The sequence below is a fragment of the Antrostomus carolinensis genome, unplaced genomic scaffold (genome assembly GCF_000700745.2).
Source record: "Antrostomus carolinensis isolate BGI_N321 unplaced genomic scaffold, ASM70074v2 scaffold18804, whole genome shotgun sequence".
Taxonomy (NCBI): domain Eukaryota; kingdom Metazoa; phylum Chordata; class Aves; order Caprimulgiformes; family Caprimulgidae; genus Antrostomus; species Antrostomus carolinensis.
This window is the reverse complement of record NW_010311642.1, coordinates 16500-34513: the sequence shown is the minus strand read 5'-3', so window position 1 is coordinate 34513 and position 18014 is coordinate 16500. Positions and strand designations below refer to the sequence as shown.

Genomic DNA, 18014 nt, shown 5'->3' with positions numbered 1-18014 from the left:
ATGAGATATGAGGAATAAATTCTTCACTGTGAGGGTGGTCAGACACTGGCCCAGGTTGCCCAGAGAAGCTGTGGCTGCTCCTCCCTGGGAGCGTTCAGGGCCAGGTTGGATGAGGCTTTGAGCAACCTGGTCTAGTGGAAGGTGTCCCTGCTGCTGGCACGGGGGTTGGAACTGGATGATCTTTAAGGTCCCTTCCAATCCAAACCATTCTATGATCCACAATCTCTTCTAAGAAGAATCTAGTACCTTTTAAACCAAATACTATTTCTGCAGTTGTAAGTTTGATCTCACTGTGAGAACTGGCAGCAAAACTGCAGCTGCTGCTAATGGAGAGTACGTACAAGTACATTTAGGAAACTTGCCTGCTGCCTGACAAGAAGAGACTGGAATATTTCATCATACCTAGAACAGGCCAATTTAAATGGAGCCTGAGCAGCCCAAGATTTGTGTCTCTTTTTCTTTTTCTAGTGGCTACCTTTTTGGATCTTATAGTTTATTGATTTTGTCCTTTTATATATTAACTTTATCATTTTATTAATTTTAAAGCATCAAGGTTATGTTTTTAGCTCTTCAGTTTAACCCCCATAACCAGCTCCAGCTCACAGTGTGTGGTTTCAATGATTAAACGTCCAAATGCTGTGATTGGTACTGTTGTGCGTCTAACAGCTTACACTGGAAATTGTGTTTACGGCCACGTGAAGCCTCTTAGAGGTCCTGTGACCTGTGTCAATCCTTTACGGAGCAGCAGTGGACACCCTCACCTGCATCCAGACCTGGAGCCCCCAGCACAAGAAAGATGTAGAGCTATTGGAGCAGGTCCAGAGGAAAGAGACAAAGATGATCAGAGGGCTGGAGCACCTCTCTGCTGAAGAAAGGTTGAGGGAGCTGGGGCTTGTTTAGCTTGGAGAAGAGAACGCCCTGGGGAGACGTCATTGGAGCCTTCCTGTACTTGAAGGGAGCTTCTAAATAGGAGGGAGAGTGACTTTTGACATGGGTGGATAGTGACAGGACAATGGGAAATGGTTTTAAACTAAGAGAGGGGAGATTTAGGTGAGATATTAGGAGGAAATTTTTCACCCAGAGGGTAGTGAGACACTGGAATGTGTTACCCAGAGAAGTTGTGGATGCCCCAGCCCTGGAGGCATTCAAGGCCAGGTTGGATGGGGCCCTGGGAAGCCTGATCTAGTGGTTGGCAACCCTGTTCCCAGCAGGGGGCTTGGAACTGGATGATCTTTAAGGTCCTTTCCAACCCAAACCATTCCATGAGTCTATGACCCACATGAGTGGCTATGGCATAATTTAAAGTCCTGCTCTGGGCTTGGCACTTCCACCAGGCAAGTTATGGTTCAGAAAGATGGGAATTGCCAAGCCAGAGAACTTGCAAGCAAGTTTCTGACCTTTGAGCACTGTCAGTGATGCAGTTGCTTCTCCACTGCAGTACTACCCGTGCTGTTTAATGAAGAGCTGAAAAATGTAGAGTCTGAAGAAGGGGGAACAGCTGTCTTGCACTGCGAGATCTCCAAGCCAGACGCCCCAGTTGAGTGGAGAAAAGGAGGGGTGGTCATTCAGCCCAGTGACAAGTATGAGATGAAGCTGAAAGGCAGAATTGCTGAGTTGATCATCCATGGTGTAGAGCCTGATGACTGTGGGGATTATACCTGCAGCACTGGATATGAGATCACCACAGGTTCTGTGTATGTGCAAGGTAAGGTGAAATGTGGTGGAAATACTCTGATTTTGCTGCCTGGATTTCTTATTCAAAAATCTTTGACAGTAACTGGTCAAACTTGTCTCAGATGCAAACTGTTGAAAGTCCATTCATTTCTTTCCTGATTTCAGTGAAGGTATAAACACTTACATCCAGGCTGAGGTTGGACCATTGTTTATAACTTCAGGTAGTTCAAAATACTGACTTTCCTGTGTACCATAGCAGGTGGTGGTACCGCTGAAAAACTGTTTGCTTGGAGTAGCAGTCATAAAAAATGCTGAAATTCTTGCTATTCTTGATTACAGCTGCTGTCACTGTTGATACTGTCATTACTCTTTTAAAGCACTGTAAGTAAACATCTCATTTAAATCTTAAGCTACCTTTCAGCTTCCCACCTCATACAATGAGGTTGCAACACATAGGAGAGCCAGTCATGACCTGGTCATGGAGTAGAGCTTCCTCTCACTGCACTTGCAAGTGGGTGAAGGATGGAAGGTGGTGTCTCAATCCCTTAAAGAAAATTTAAGCTCTTTCACTGAAACAGAATTACAAGTTTAACTCTCCTGGACAACTTGCACTGTCACTTGGGCTAGTTCTGCAGGAAGGGACATGTATATGTTTATGTTTTTGTTTTCCTTTGGCACCTTCTCTTGCTCTGTTATACAGAAGAAGCAGCAGTCATAGTTTCTGGTTTAAAGAACACAGACGTCTTTGTGGGTGAGTCAGCCACGTTCACCTGCGAGCTCTCGCACCCGGGCGTGAAGAACGTGCAATGGTGGCTCGATGGATCTCCCCTTCAAAACAACTGTGTGACTGAAATCTCTGAGCAGGACGGGATCATCCACACTTTAACCCTAAATGATGTGGCGTGCCATGACTCAGGCACTGTCACCTTCAGAGCTGGGTCCCTTATATCTTCAGCTAAATTATTAGTCAAAGGTATTTCCTTGTTAGAGAGACACACATGGCCACCTCTGGACTTGCTCAGTGCGCTAGTGCTTCTGCCTTCCTGGCTACCCTTACTAAATCCTTTCACAGTTCTTCTGTGTCCTGCAACCCTCCACTTCTGCAAAACACCCATACTGACGTCAGAAGTTTTATAGATACAACCACATTGATTTTTTGAGTTCAAGTGACAAGGGGTTGCAGGGTCAGGGTTGTTGCTTTCACCTGATGTCAAAGTAAAGCTAAATATAAACCTCTGTGGTAGCACCTGTTTTTTTGTATTCCCCTTTAATTTTTTATAATACCACAAGATATTATGTAGCTGGAAATTCACAAAATTACCACTGTGCTGCTCCATAACTAGGTGCTGAGCTCAGTATGTTCTTTGGGCTGGTATACTGATGGCTCCAGAGTTCTTCCTGGAAACCAAAAGGTATATGACATTGCAGTAACAGTGACAAAATGAACTTCAGTTGTTGACTGCCAGGATAGTAATGGTCATCACTGCACTAGCAAAGATTTCTGGTCTGTTGAATAAATATTTTCCTCATTTGGTAAGGGTAGCCACAAGCTGCAAATAACACTGAGCTCCAGACTTGATAAAGCAAGCTCCTTCACATCCAGTCCTTTTATAGCCATTGAGAAAAGTTGTTATTTTTCAGACAAAAGTAACATTCATCCCACACTTGGAAAAGGGATTTGTATATATGGAGATATCAAGGGTTGAGTTCTTTATTAAAATCTATCCCTGTGGTCTAACTGTCTACCATAACAGGAATGATCCACAATATAGAATTGTAGTCAATGGTTGATGTCTCCAGATGATTTCTGTATAATGTGTCCCTTGCACTTGCAGAAAATTTAACTCTCTGCAAAGATAAAATGCCAATTCACATCTTCCTAATGTCAGAATGGTGCAGCAGCAATGTAGTGGGCAAACCCCACAAATCCCATGTCCGTTTGTATCAATTTTGAGTTTCATATTTTCAGAGACAGTGAGCTCTCTAGGCAAAGAATTCCAGTGAGCCTAAAACACAAATTAAATCAATGCGTCGTTAGGTATTCTGCTCAGTCAAATAAAGGGTTCTTGAGAAGTTTTCATTTCACAGATTCACATCAATGTTGATGTTGGAAGGGACCTCTGGAGATCATCTAGTCCAACCACACAGCTCATGGTACTACACAAGTGTATGTGGATATTTTGTGCTTGTATTAAAGCAAGATTTCTTTGATGTGAATCTGAAGCACAGCAGTGTATGACTATAACTGCATTAGGATGAGAAAGACGTTTAAAAACACCCCGATTGCACTGTGCTCAAAAACACTCGATTTTAATTTTTTGAGTGGCTGACACACCAGAAGGCTGGGCTGACATTCAGCAAGACCTGGACATGCTGGAGAGTTGGGCAGAAAGGAACCTGATGAGGTTTAACAAGAGCAAGTGCAGAGTCCTTCACCTTGAGAGGAATAACCACACGCACCAGGACAGGTTGGGGGCTGACCTGCTGGAGAGGAGCTCTGTGGAAAAGGACCTGGTGTGCTCATGGACAGCAGGTTGGCCAGGAAGGCCAGTGGTCTCCTGGGGTGCATTAAAAAGAGTGTGGCCAGCAGGTCAAGAGAGGTTCTCCTCCCCCTCTACTCTGCCCTGGTGAGGCCACATCTGGAGTATTGTGTCCAGTTCTGGATTCCTCAGTTCAAGAAAGACCAGGGATCTTCTGGAGAGAGTCCAGTGGAGGCCACAAAGATGAGAGGGGCCTGGAGCATCTCCTGTGTGAGGAAAGACTGAGAGAGCTGGGACTCTTCAGCCTGGAGAAGAGAAGATTGAGAGGGGACGTTATCAATGTCTATAAATATCTGAAATGAGGGGGCCAAATGGATGGGGCCGGGCTCTTCTCGGTGGTGCCCAGTGACAGGACAAGGGGCAATGGGCACAAACTGGAACACCAGAAGTTCCAGACAAACTTAAGGAAAAACTTCTTTACTGTGAGGGTGTCAGAGCCCTGGGACAGGCTGCCCAGAGAGGTTGTGGAGTCTCCATCTCTGGAGATGTTCAAAACCCACCTGTGGAACCTGGTGTAGGAAACCTGCTTTGGCAGGGGCGTTGGAATAGATGATCTACTGAAGTCCCTTCCAACCCCTGCCGTTCTGTGGTTCCATGATTCTTTAATAGGAAAGTAAAACACTGGTAAAATTCTACCTGTGCTTGTATTAACAGCCAATTTCATGCACTTTATTTTGTCCAGAAATTTACAAATAGTTCTGTCTCCAAACTAGACATATTTCAATTTATCTATCTATCCATGGCTTGTTCTTCATCAAGGAACAAGTTGTCTTTCTCTCTATTCCAAGTGTCCTTTTCCTGTGTTTTAAAGCAAGCTTGTAACTGGACATATTCTCTAATAAGTTAGATCTCATGACCGCTTTTCTTCTTGGGCCTTCATAATATAATTGCCATAAAACTGCATTAATTCAGTGACCCAGCATGGTGGCACCTTCATGTATGGGTGGGAGGAAAATGGAAAAGGCTGAAGGAGTTGACGCCTTCTTCTGACCCCCTTGGGCAGGGTGAGAATTAGACTCCAGTGTACACGTTGATTCTTAAGTCCCAAGGAGCTTTCTGCCATTCTGCATGGGTGAATAGGGCCACCAAGGTCTTAGCCTAGCATTGGCAAAGAGCAATGGAGCAGTGGAACCAGAATATCTTCTTTCTTCAAGACCACAGGTGACATTTGCTGTGAGAAACACATGTCTTCATCTTATGAGACAGCAGTGTACTCCCCAGCTGTACAGATATCTTCTTGCTTCTTTAGTCCTGGTGTAACCAAAACTTCTCCATGATCTGCCATTGATGCCTCCTCTCCATAAACACACATGCAGACACATGGAGTGGCAGAGCAAGCCTTAAAAAGCAGGATCAAGCCTTGCAACAAGTTTTCAAAAGACATTTGCAAAACAGTCTTTGCTTCCCAAGGTCTGCCAGTGGTGTCCCAAATCCTCAATCCAATGCACCAGTTTCAAGAGGAGCATTCCAAGAGAGGTCCGGTGTAGTTTATTCTAGCTGGTTTGTGATCAGAACAACTATTTGAAAGATAAGAACATATATAATCTTTCAATATCTGTCATCTTTTTATATCCCATTGTAGCCCTATCAATTTTTGGGGGGAGTTAATATAGTTCTACTGAGCAGGATGTTGCAGAGAGACTTCCATTTTCAGACTTCACTGAGATTTTTCTTTTCAGCACACACATTGTGGTTGTATTCAGGTGGTCCAATCTGACATTTCAGGATGGACCCCTTAGCCACTTTGGAAGCTCACACTATTTTAAGGTTAGATATACCTACTGTGCCCTGCAGCTTCTTCCCAAGAAGCAGAACTAGTCTTTTTAAAGAAAGACTTAATGTTCAAAAGTAGCATCATGGATCTCACCTTCTTTATAGGAGATGCATATCCAGCAGCACTGAGTGTTTTATGGCCTCTCAATCTGAGATTGAAATGGTTCATACTGTACCTCTAGATTAGCTACTGTAAAGGAAATCATATTATTTTTCCCCAGACTATGTCTCTGCTGCTGAGGAACACATGGTTAATCAAAACAATGAGTACCTGTCTCCTGTGAAACACCCGTTTTTGTTACACTTGTCCTGGATCTTTGCTCCTCATGCTGCCAGTGACTCCTGACATATAACCATCACCACCACAGCACAGCAATGAGTATTTACATTTGAGTATTGCATTTGTTTCTAATGAGTGGTTGCACTTTGCTCCTACAAGGAGCTTCCAGAAGAGGCTGTGGTATTTTCCTATTGCTCTATGAGGTAGAGAGCTACAGGGAACTACTCACAGCAGCCCATCCATGGCAGTCCTCTGTCTCACACTTGTGCTCCTGCCACGTTCTGGGGAGCAGAAGTGTTCCTCATCCAGTGTTTCCTACTCTAGAGGATTTCAGCAATGCTGGGAGAAAAACTAAGCCTGGAGGGAATCTCAGCAGATGTTCTACGCAGTTCATATTCAGGAGTGCTAAAGCACAAGCCTTAATTGCTGGTGGCCCATTTTCCAGTGTGATGGTTATATTCTAATGAACCAGTTTTGCTTCAATCCTGCTTGATGCTGACACGAGCACAGATTAAACTGCTAATCCCCAGCGTGCCCAGTCAGCTTCCTGCTTGCACTGTCACTCTGCTTGCTCTCCACAAGCTCTGTGCTTGTCAAAAAAAAAATCTCTAAGTTGCATTTTCCATGAGGATCCACTAATGCATGTCCTTCCTGACGTGTTGGTTAACAGATCCAACCATTGAAGTGGTCAGTCCCATGCAGGATATAACTGTTGATGAAGATGGCACAGCAGAGTTCATATGCCAATATTCTAGGCCAGTACACGCCATATGGAAGAAAAATGATCAGGAAATACATGCAGATGGTCAGCGAGTGATTATCGATCAGGACTGGAATGTAAGCATGCTAAAAATTAAACCTACGGTACCAGAAGACACTGGCATCTATTCTTGTGAAGCTGAAGGCATTAAAGTGATGGCTGCACTTGATGTTCAAGGTGAGGTCTTCCAGCCAAAGAGGAAGACTATCATGGTTTCCAAATAAAAGAGATGGAAAAATATTGGCAGTACCTCACAATAAGATAATAATCAGATACCCATCCTTTGGTGTTCACTCCAGTACTGATAACGATGATAAAAGTAGTTGGGAGTTAATGGGAACTGGATATGAAAAGGCAACATTTCACTGGAGCTTAGTTCTAATTAACGCTCACTTATTACACCACCTACACATCATACCTCTTCTACAATGAACTGGAATATCAGTGCAGTGGGATGTGTCCTACTGAATTATTGTGAAATTACAGATATAACGTAGATCCAAAGGAATAACAAGAGTACTTTGTGCTGTTGCAGAGTGCTTTTTACACACAATGTGCCTTAAAACCTAACGGAGCTAATGAATAATGTGGAATTTATTTTCAGCTAAGCTAAAGTAGCTTCGTATGTTACTTATTTCAAAGTCTGATCACTCAGGAATTACCTTCTCACTTGGCATCAGCATTTGTGAAGGCCTTGAGAAAGAGTAAATAAAAATATTACCAATAGATTTAGGATTTTATATTGATGTTTCTTATTATTTTCTGCTGTGTATGGTATTATTTTGTATTCAGTCACCGGGTGAATTAGTGTGATCAGCAAGAGAATTGGTTCTGATTTGATTTCTGAATATTTGTGTTTTGTATGCCAATACAAAACACAATTATGCCCTCTTGCTTAACCAGTGTTGTGAGTACAGAAGAGCAGGGTATTATTTATTATAATATTTTCTACATCGATAAGCACTTTCCATTTTAGGGATTTAAAAATACGTTAATGAACTTAATCTAAAAGCATCCCAGAAGAGGTAGGATGTGCAATTGGCTGCTTTTCACAGGGAAATCAGTTTTCCAAAAGATCAGTTCTCCAAAAGTGCACAAATAAACAAGCTGAACGTGTTCTAACAAAGTTATACATTCTCCAAGGATTTACAAAATCCTCAGTGTTCTCCATAAGTATGAATGTTATAAAATACAGATATTTTTGTTGTTGTTACTCATATTTTTTTTTCTGCTATTGAGTAAATTGTTCAGCATTATTATATATAATTTTTTTTTTGCTTAGAACAGTTCCAGATAATGGTTATAAAGATCTAAACAGGAATGTCCCAGGGCGTTGGTTTATATTATAGATCATGGTGACCATTGTATGGTATTTGCATAAACTGTATTTACTCAACCGTGTGTTCCCACTGTTGTGCATGTAATTTGTCCATGTAGCTGGTTCTAACATGAATTATATTCACGTGCACCAGCCACATTTAATTTTGCACCAGGCTGATTGCTCGTGTACAAATGCCAACCCATGCATGACTCTGCGGGCGAACGGAGCGTGTAGATATATATGCGCATGTTTCTGACCACACAATTCACCACACGAGCATGAGAAAATAAACCTACTGCATTATCCCAGAGCTTCGGTAGTAATTCAGAAATTCACTATTCAAAGTATTGTTAACACAGATTTTAACCTCTTGTGTGTTTCCCAGAGGCAGACTTGTTAACTCAGGTGACAGTCACTATAGCTTTGCTAGCTATAATATTATTTCATATTTGTTTTGCCTAAAAGGTAGTAGGATTTTACCAGGAGCTGTCAGTGGAGTCACATCTCCCTAATTATGGTGATTGTGCTGCCTGGGAGATCTGTGGGACATGTTTCCTGCTGTGGGACAGAAGGAATTTGATTATACTTTATCTTCCTGAGCTTTCCCTTCCTATCAACTATTGGCCCATTTCATAGAAACACCAACATTTTTTTTCTTTATTTATAGAAACAGAAGTTAATTTTCTGGAGGAATTCTAGATGAAACGCTAGAGGTCCTAGAGGTTTATTATTACTTTTAAACTATCGCACTACTTAAAATGTTTTTAAATATAGAATTGTGTTAGAGAATGGTTGAAATCAACAACTAAACCTACAAGCACAGTTTATCTACATCTTTTCCATCAGCTTTCCAGCAGTGGGAATTATCCAGTGCTCCAAGGCTTGTTAATATTCAGATATGCATGGCCAAACAATTAATACTGTTCATTGTCCTTCTATGCTAGCCAAGAACAGCATTGTCCAGGGCTTGGAGAATGTGGAAGCTGTGGAAGGAGGGGAAGCCCTGTTTGAATGTTATCTTTCCAAGCCTGAGTGCTACAATTACAACTGGTTGATTGATGATGAACCTGCCAAAACTACAGAAAACACTGAGATGGTTTACTTTGAAAATGGACTCAGGCATCTGCTGCTGCTGAAGAACCTAACTCCCCAGGACAGCTGCAGGGTGACTTTTATGTGCAGCGATGCAGTGACCTCAGCCTTCCTGACAGTGAAAGGTAACAAGCAGTCACACATGGGGAGTCTTAAATTTCTTGTTGGAAAGTGCAAATGAACCAGGAAAAGGTGATGAGTAGCAGAGAGGAAAAGTTGCATTTGTTGCAAGATTCTTACCTAAATCTTCTTCCCTCACAATAACCGGATGATGTTTTACAATTTCCTTTCTTTCTTGTTCTGTTTGCTGCGACACAGATACAAGCAGCTTCAGTTGGCAATGAGTTAGCAGCAAATGACTTTTACAGTTGTCATTGTTCTGATGAGTTCAGTTGTGTTTATAGGTCCTTCAGGGCTTTAGAGATGAGAGTTATATCAGCAACAATATTATGAGGACAGGCTGAGACAGTTGGGGTTGTTTAGCCTCGAGAAGAGAAGGCTTCAGGGAGACCTTCTAGTGGCCTCCCAGTACCTGAAGGGGCACCAGGAAGGTGGGGAGGGACTTTGGCCAAGGGCAGGGAGTGACAGAACAAGGGGTGATGGCTTTAAACTGGAATAAAGTAGATTGAGCTGAGATGTGGGGAAGAAATTCTTTGGTGTGAGGGTGGTGAGACACTGTCCCAGGTTGTCCAGAGAAGCTGTGGCTGCTCCTCCCTGGAAGTGTTGAAGGCCAGGTTGGATGAGGCTTTGAGCAACCTGGTCTAGTGGAAGGTGTCCCTGCTGCTGACAGGGGGGTTGGAACTGGATGAGCTTTTAGGTCCCTTCCAACCCAAACCATTCTGTGACTCTATGATTCTATGTCTGCATCCTTGTATTTTATACTATTTTTGGAGACCCCTGTGGGGATCAAAACCCCTTTCAGAGTACAAGAACAGCCATCCTCAGACATAGCACGGTATCTCCATTGTGATTTTCTGCTACTTGTGAATGAAAGACATTGCTAGGTCGGGTTTTGCTCCTTAAAGTTTAGGAAAGTTTCAATCCCAAGTGACACTTTCTGTTCTGGTGATATATACAACCTCCCTTTTAATGATCTCTTTGGTCTCCAAGGCCTGACTGTCCAGAGCTTCAGCATAAATATTCACAAAATCTCTTGCCTGTATTTGTTTCTGTAACTGAGGGCTAGATTACCTATTTTTATCTACAGGATGGCGCCTACAGATCTTGCAGCCTCTCACAGATGTGGAAGTCTCTCCAGGGGAGAAAGCTACATTTAGCTGCGTTCTCAGTGAAGTTGTGCCAATTACTGAAGTTGCTTGGTATAGTAATGACATAGAGATCCAGTCAGATGAGGACTGGGAGATCCAAGCAGATGGAAACAAATACAAACTTATTCTGAAAAAAGCCCAACCACATCATTCTGGAGAGGTGACCTTTGCTTCCAGGGAAGCAATTTCATCAGCCAAGTTATCTGTGATAGGTAAGTGTCTGTCATTCTAGCCCAATGGCACTTGAAATCTCAGACTTCAGTACTGAGCTACAACATTGAATTTTCTAATCTTTGTACTGATTCTTTTCCCTGTGCCTTGCATGTCCCAACCTAGTGGTCTTAGTCTGAGAAGATGCTACTGGGCAACTTGTTCTTTGACCAGAAATAGTCAACCTCATCAGAAGAAAATTATATCAGGCTAATGATGGTAGAGATGTTCACCAGTTTTCTTTACCTGCAGTATTTTGTAAAATATAACATAGAATCTAAAGGAAATAAATAGAGTTCAACATCACCCTCAGTAAATGTAGACATGAGAGGGAGCTGAAATAGAGTGTCTATGGAAAAGGTATGCAGGACATCTGCTCATCTACTCAAGTGCAGGGCAACCAGTGTTCCAGATTAATGAGTTGCATATTAAAATCTTCACGGGGGTGAGATCCATGAAGATCTTTGAAGTACACACCTTGTACTTCAGAGATATGAGTTAATAACTCTTAGAGTACTTGACAAGTAGAAAATATAATATTTCCCTAATTCCCTTGTGAGGCAGATTAGACCTATGATTCATCAATGTCAATTTCAGCACCCAGGGTCTGGCTCCTTCCCACAGTGGGATAATCAAGTCACCCAGAACTACTCATGCCAACACAACCTCAGCATTGGTATGAGATAATTTCAATGTGTTTCAGCTGTACACTGTACTTGCAATATTCCAGAAACAATGATTGAACATTCCCTTTTAAATTATTACAGGTAGTTTGCCCGTCTAATGATTTCTGAGACTTGAGATACCTCTGATATTTTCCAGTAATTTCCACCAAAATTGTGTTGATGGATTTTAAATGATGTTATCTTATTTTGAGCACCTACATTTTAGGAATTGCAAAATATTACCTTCATGAACTCCCCTTGTTGACAGGTTTTCTGTATAAAATTTGGCTGAAAATAGAGAAGAGAAAATAAAAGAAGATTTTATGATATGTTTATGATGTCCAGAATTAAAGAACTGTCTGTAGACCTTATTTCCCTTTAATTTGTTGGATTGGTTCATTGTGGCAGGTCATGTACTTGGTAAAGACCTCAAACTTGAAGACTGAAAGGATTATTTTTGCCTTCTAAGACAAAGCATAAATTAAGTGAGGAACATTTTCCAGTGAGTATGATTGGCAGTAACCAGTCTGGTAGGACACCAGACCATTCCCTTTGTGCATTTCTTTGTTATTTCCTGATGCTGTGACATATATAGGAATTATGTAGAAAATTGGGTGACTTGCTACTAAATTATTAGAATTACTCTGTACTTCAATGAAAATTTGATTTTCATTAAGGTTAGACCTGAAATATGTAAGATCAAGGCCCAAATGTACTTGAAATTTTCAGCTAAGTTCCTTGATGATATGAACAGTGTAGGATCACCTTTATTTTGAGCTGAGTGGGACAAAGTAGCAGGGAAAAATCACAACAATATGTGACATGAAGTATCGGAGATGGTAGTTGCCATTGGTCAGGGCAGATGAAGGAGAACTCGGTGGTGCACAGGTATGTCTCACAGTCATTGGCATGTACCCACTCATCTTTGCAATATGGCAATCTGTTGTTCTTCCTTCTTATTGCTTGTATAAGGCTCTTGGTTGTTTTCGTATAAAGCATGATTGCTCATGTCATACATCATGGGACTTCTGTTGTGCCTTCAGCCCACCCTGATCCCCCTGAAGAACCAGAAGTCTTAAGTAAGAACAGTCACTCTGTAACTCTGTCATGGTACAAGCCATTGAGCGACGGCGGTTGTGACATCCTAGGCTATAATGTGGAGAGGAAAATCCCAGGTGTTGGCTGGCAGTCATGCAGCAAGAGCATTATTCAAAACACGGAATTTATGGTGGATGATCTCACCCCAGGTGAACCTTACAGATTCCGTGTCTCAGCTATAAACAAAGTTGGGGCCAGCGAGCCAGTGCACTTTCCTCAGATGGTGCAGCTAGGTGAGAATGGGGAGATGTCCCCATGGAGGACTACAAGCTGCTGTAGACGTTGTGTTTCGCTTGGCATGCCTGCTTCACCGTTTCCAAGCATCTCCTGGAAGAGTTCACCCTGAAATGCTTTTCAGTGCTTTGCTGCCAACACAATAGAGGAGAAAGAGCTTGGAAAAATTGTTCAGGGTTGCCATGAACAAAATTTGCTTCATTAGTTAGTACTTGATACTTATTTTCTCCAAACTGCATCAAGCTGTCTTGCAGCCTGCACTACATCCATGTGTTGTCCAGTCACCATGAGTTTCTTTTCTGATGGAGTTAGGATGGAATGAGTCAGAAAGGGCATGTTGGAATGCATTCAGGGTTACCAAGACCCTTGTGCCCATGCAGAGGGTGGGCAGTGCTGTCTTCTTCACCCATCTTTCTCTTTCTTTATATTATTTGCATATTTTTTCCAATAACCCCCACAAAGACGTGCTGGAGGACACAGTTCCTTTGCTGTCTGTTGATGAGACTTTGGAAGCTACAGTGGAATGGAGAGCCACTTCCTCAATCTTTCTTATCTTGCAACTCTTTCTGTGATAACTGAGTGCCCAACAAATTCCTCCAAGTGAGAATAATAACAAAAATTCCTCTTTTTCTTCAGGGTCAGACACATAAAGTTGTTTTTGCAACATAACATCTGCCAGTGCTGGATTCTCATAACTCTGCATATGTTGACTTTGTCTACAACAAACCCAAGGCATTTTGGGCAGTGGTCCCCTCACCCCAGTGAAACGTGCAGAGGGGCAGATCATGCTCAGGAGTGTGCTGCTTTGGGGAACTCAGCTGTGCCCTTTCCATCCCAGTCAATATCTCCATGTTTAATGCGTTTGTTTTCACTTCATTTTGAATATTTCTGTTGTACAAAGAGCATGTCATTGGCAGGCCTCCTTCCAAAGTAAAGAGATATAGAGATTGATTTTGGTTTTTTTTTAATTCTTGATGGTTTTTGAGAATTTTTAAGCTAGTCCTAAGCTAGTGTAAAAAAAAATAATAAAAAAAAAATAAATATATATATATACTTTCAAGACTGGGATGAGTGTTGCTTTTAATAATATATTATCTTTTTTTCCTCTTTTTATTGTTTCTTTCTTGTCTTACTTCAGAACTTCCTCACTTCCAAACAATAAGATCTGCTTGAATACTGGTGATGGGTAAATGAAGATCAGCAAATAAACACAGGAATGTGAAAAATGCAACCACTCTTGCATGTATATTTTAAAATGGAGCTAGTTTAACCTCTGGAAGAGCTTGTACAGTTATTTTGATATTATCTTTGGAAGTGTAAACTTTGATGCTGCCAGTAATTTTTTAAATTATTATTATTTTTTGGTTGTCTTCAGCAGCTAAAGAATCTATAAATGAAGGCTGAAATGCTTGGGTATTTTATAGAGTGATCTGGAGTGCCTTAAAGCTAGATTGCAACATGTTCTTTGTGTTAATTCATTTTTTTTTGTCATTACAGAGCCTCCAGTTACAGTCACCCATCCTTTGGTGGGAGGATCAGTGTCAGAAGGGGAGGTGGCTCGCTTGGAGTGCAAATTATCAAGTGAAACTGAAGAGGGAGTGACGTGGTTCAAAGGAAAAGAACAAATACAAGCTGGAGGGAGATATGAAATCATCTCTGATGGAAAAAAGCAGATACTCATTATTCATGGATTTAAACCTGAAGATCAGGACACATATACCTGCATGGTTTCTCCAGAAGTCAAATCTGTTACAAACTTGTGTCTTGAAGGTACAGAGAGAGCATTCCTCTGCTTGTTAAATCTGTTTATGGACATCCAGGGGCAGCTCCACAGCTTGGACTGGAATTAATTTTCTGTCACAAGCTGTGATAACAATCCACAAAGAATCGTTACCTTCCTCTTCAGTATTGCCCAGTGTGTTTCTGAATCCCTGACAGCTTTGAGCTGCTCAGATAAGATTTTCCTGAGTCAGACATTTAAGGTGTGATACAGTTGTCTCTACATTAATTTCTGGGTGTCTTTTGAGATGCTTTAGGTTATTCTACCTAGCCCTCAGCTGCCACTTCAGAAAATGAGGGCTCCTTCGTATGTTCTGCATGGTACCTGTCCTGGACATCCCAAATGGATTTGGGTCATACTGCTTAGGAAGTTGCCCTATAGGTGGGATTCAATGACCCACACAGTGGCATCTAGTGCCATTGAGACACTTCATTATATCAGCCCTGGCCATCATCTCCTTCTCCAGAGGAACCCAGAGCACTTGTAGGTCCTAGGTTGTATTTGAGAGCCACATGTGGATGTCCTAGGCAGCCTGGAGCATCTCAAATTGCACTGGGCACTATGCAGAGGCTTAGACACATCTAAACAGGCAGGTGCCTCCATGTGAGGTGAGAGTCTCTGCTCCCATTATAGCCAGTGGACATCTCTTGAAGAAAGTCAGTGAAGCTCTGTTTAGCTGTAAAATAAGATAAGCCTGAACAGCCTTCCAGGCTCCACTGACAGTCTTAACTAGATATTAATCAGTTTCAACATTTTAAAAGGGCAGAAATGTATTTATTGATTTAAAATGTGCAAGAAATAATAATAATAATAAAATGTTGTTTGATCATGTTTTAAGTGCATGTATAGAATCACGGGATAGTTGAGGTTGGAAAGGACTTCTGAAGATAGTGTAGTTCACCTCCCTGCTCAAATTGCCCAGGACCACATCCAGTTATATTAAATTCACATTTTGTTCTCACCAGAATGCGTAGTTAAATGTCACTGACACTTTTATGCACAGGCTTTAGAATAATATTTCCATGTACTTTCTCAGGGCTTGCTCACAGACTTTGTCTTTTAACATCTTATCTATTTAATTCTCCTCAGTTCCCACAGTGTCAATGCTAAAAGAGATCGCCAGGGATACACGCCCTGCAAACCAACCAGAAGAGCTGATGGATGGTCATATCCAGCCTAGTTTGCCCCCTGAGGCTGCTCAGGAGGGAGATCTTCACCTTCTGTGGGAAGCTCTAGCTAAGAAACGCCGCATGAGTCGGGAGCCCACCTTGGATTCCATCAGTGAGGTGCCTGAAGAGGATGAGAAGCTTCAGAAGTTGAGGAAGGAGGAAGCAGAGATGTCTCACTATTACTCAGAGGAGTACTCCACGTGTGATGAACTAGCTAGGACAGGAGAAGCAGATTTGTCTTTCACGAGTTCAGATGATGAGTCCAGAGCTGGGACTCCTTCACTGGTGAACTACCTCAAGAAAGCTGGGAAGAGAAGTGTCACTGTTACTAGCAAAGTTCAGTCCATCTCCACAGGCAAATTATGGAAACAGTGGGAGAAATCCACTGTGGAGACTGTTGTGGCTTCCCCAGCTGCTAAGCCAGCTGAGCCAGAAATACCAGATTTAGATGATCCTTCCATGAACAAGGCTGCTGTGAAGATCCAGGCTGCTTTCAAAGGCTACAAAGTCAGGAAAGAGATCAAGCAACAAGAATGCCCGGTGTTTACTGAGACCTTCAAAGATTTCTCTGGAGAGCCTGGAAGCACCCTCCACCTTGAGTGCATGGCCCACAGCAAAACTGACATGAAAGTCCGTTGGCTGAAAGATGGGGAAGAACTTTCAGATGGTCGCTATTATCACATAGACAATTACAGTGATGGGACCTGCTCTTTGATTATCACTGGCCTGGATAGGAAAGATGCGGGTAAATACACCTGTGAGGCATCCAATAAATTTGGAAAGGTATCACACAGTGCTAAGGTGGTTGTTGGTGCTCAAGAACCTCAAGTGCTTCATAAGGAGAAGCAGGTTAAACAAAGCACTGACAGTGAGACAGAGAGCTCATCTGGCAGTGAGCTGGATGATGCTTTCCGTAAAGCAGGAAGAAGACTTCATAGACTCTTCAGGGCCAAGATCTCAACAGAGATATCTGATGTGGAGGAAGAGCTCTTTGTCAGTGCAGATGAAGGGGACATAGAGGTGGTTGACCATCAGACATATCGTGAAGATGACCAGTACATCTACATCAAGTTTGAAATTTTGTCCGAGGCAAAAACTGCTGCCACTCGATTCAGAGAGATGTTTGGTGCTCTAGGAATTCCCGTGGAGATTGACATTTTGGAACAAGGCCCTAAAAAAATTGAATTGCGTATTGGGAAAGCAACACCCCCCACCCATGGGAAGTTTGCACCACAAGTACCGAGATCTCCACCACCTTTGCTGACTTCTGATACAGGTATGTGAAACAATCGTGCTTATTCTCTGGAAAAGAAAGCTGGAGCAGGTCAGAATGTTATCCTTTCACTCCTTAATAACTTCTGGAAAACCTTCTGTTTTTCATTTGTTGAAGATATTTCCCTGGATACTTCACAATTTTGGAAAAAACAGATGAAATTTTTATTCTTTTTCATTTTGAGGGAGAGGACAGAGGTTAGTGAGGAAGGAGGGAGTTGCAAAGTATTAACTTATCTACAAAGCTGCTTTTCAGAATAGAAATGCCCTCTACTACAATAATATGGCCATAAATGTTATGATTTTCATACTTAAATCAATGAAACTATTTTCAGAACAGTCCTGAGGGAGAAAAGACATTTTGGCAAGGAGAGTAACCAAGGAAATGTGTGGTTTGCAGCTGTAGTATTGAAGTGCTTGTCGTGGTATGGAATATCTTCATGGTGTTTGTCCAAGAGTTTCTTCTTGACTGTTGTCATAGAGAAAAGATATCACTCCGCAATTAAAAACCTAGAAGCCAGATATCTTCAGGGGGCAGTGCTCTTAAAATACATCTTTCAATACAACCAAGTTTTTCCTTTCTTCTCTCCTAACTACCTTGACTTTAGCTCCCATGTTCATTACTGAACTCCAAAACCAAGAAGTACAAGATGGATACCCAGTCAGCTTTGACTGCATTGTCATTGGCAAACCACTCCCCACGGTTCGCTGGTTCAAGGATGGGAAAGCTATTGAAGAAAATGACCATTATATGATCAACGAGGACCAGGAAGGGTGCCATCAGCTGATCATCACAGCTGTGGTCCCCTCTGACATGGGAGTTTACCGCTGCCTCGCTGAAAACAACATGGGTGTTGCTTCAACCAAGGCTGAGCTTC

The 18014-nt window shown here is 42.1% G+C and overlaps 1 protein-coding gene across 1 annotated transcript in view; it reads left to right on the top strand.

Moving 5' to 3' along the window:
- OBSCN (obscurin, cytoskeletal calmodulin and titin-interacting RhoGEF) overlaps positions 1-18014 on the top strand; it is a gene marked incomplete at its 5' end in the record, with an annotated part of 75308 nt that overhangs the window by 41359 nt on the left and 15935 nt on the right. The window contains 9 exons of the mRNA XM_029084701.1: positions 1439-1705; positions 2375-2647; positions 6938-7204; positions 9293-9565; positions 10648-10920; positions 12627-12914; positions 14413-14685; positions 15785-17140; positions 17745-18014. The exon at positions 17745-18014 is cut by the window's right edge and continues 1 nt beyond it. Of these exons, the coding sequence (XP_028940534.1) occupies positions 1439-1705; positions 2375-2647; positions 6938-7204; positions 9293-9565; positions 10648-10920; positions 12627-12914; positions 14413-14685; positions 15785-17140; positions 17745-18014 (3540 nt within the window). The remainder of the gene's footprint in view (positions 1-1438; positions 1706-2374; positions 2648-6937; positions 7205-9292; positions 9566-10647; positions 10921-12626; positions 12915-14412; positions 14686-15784; positions 17141-17744) is intronic.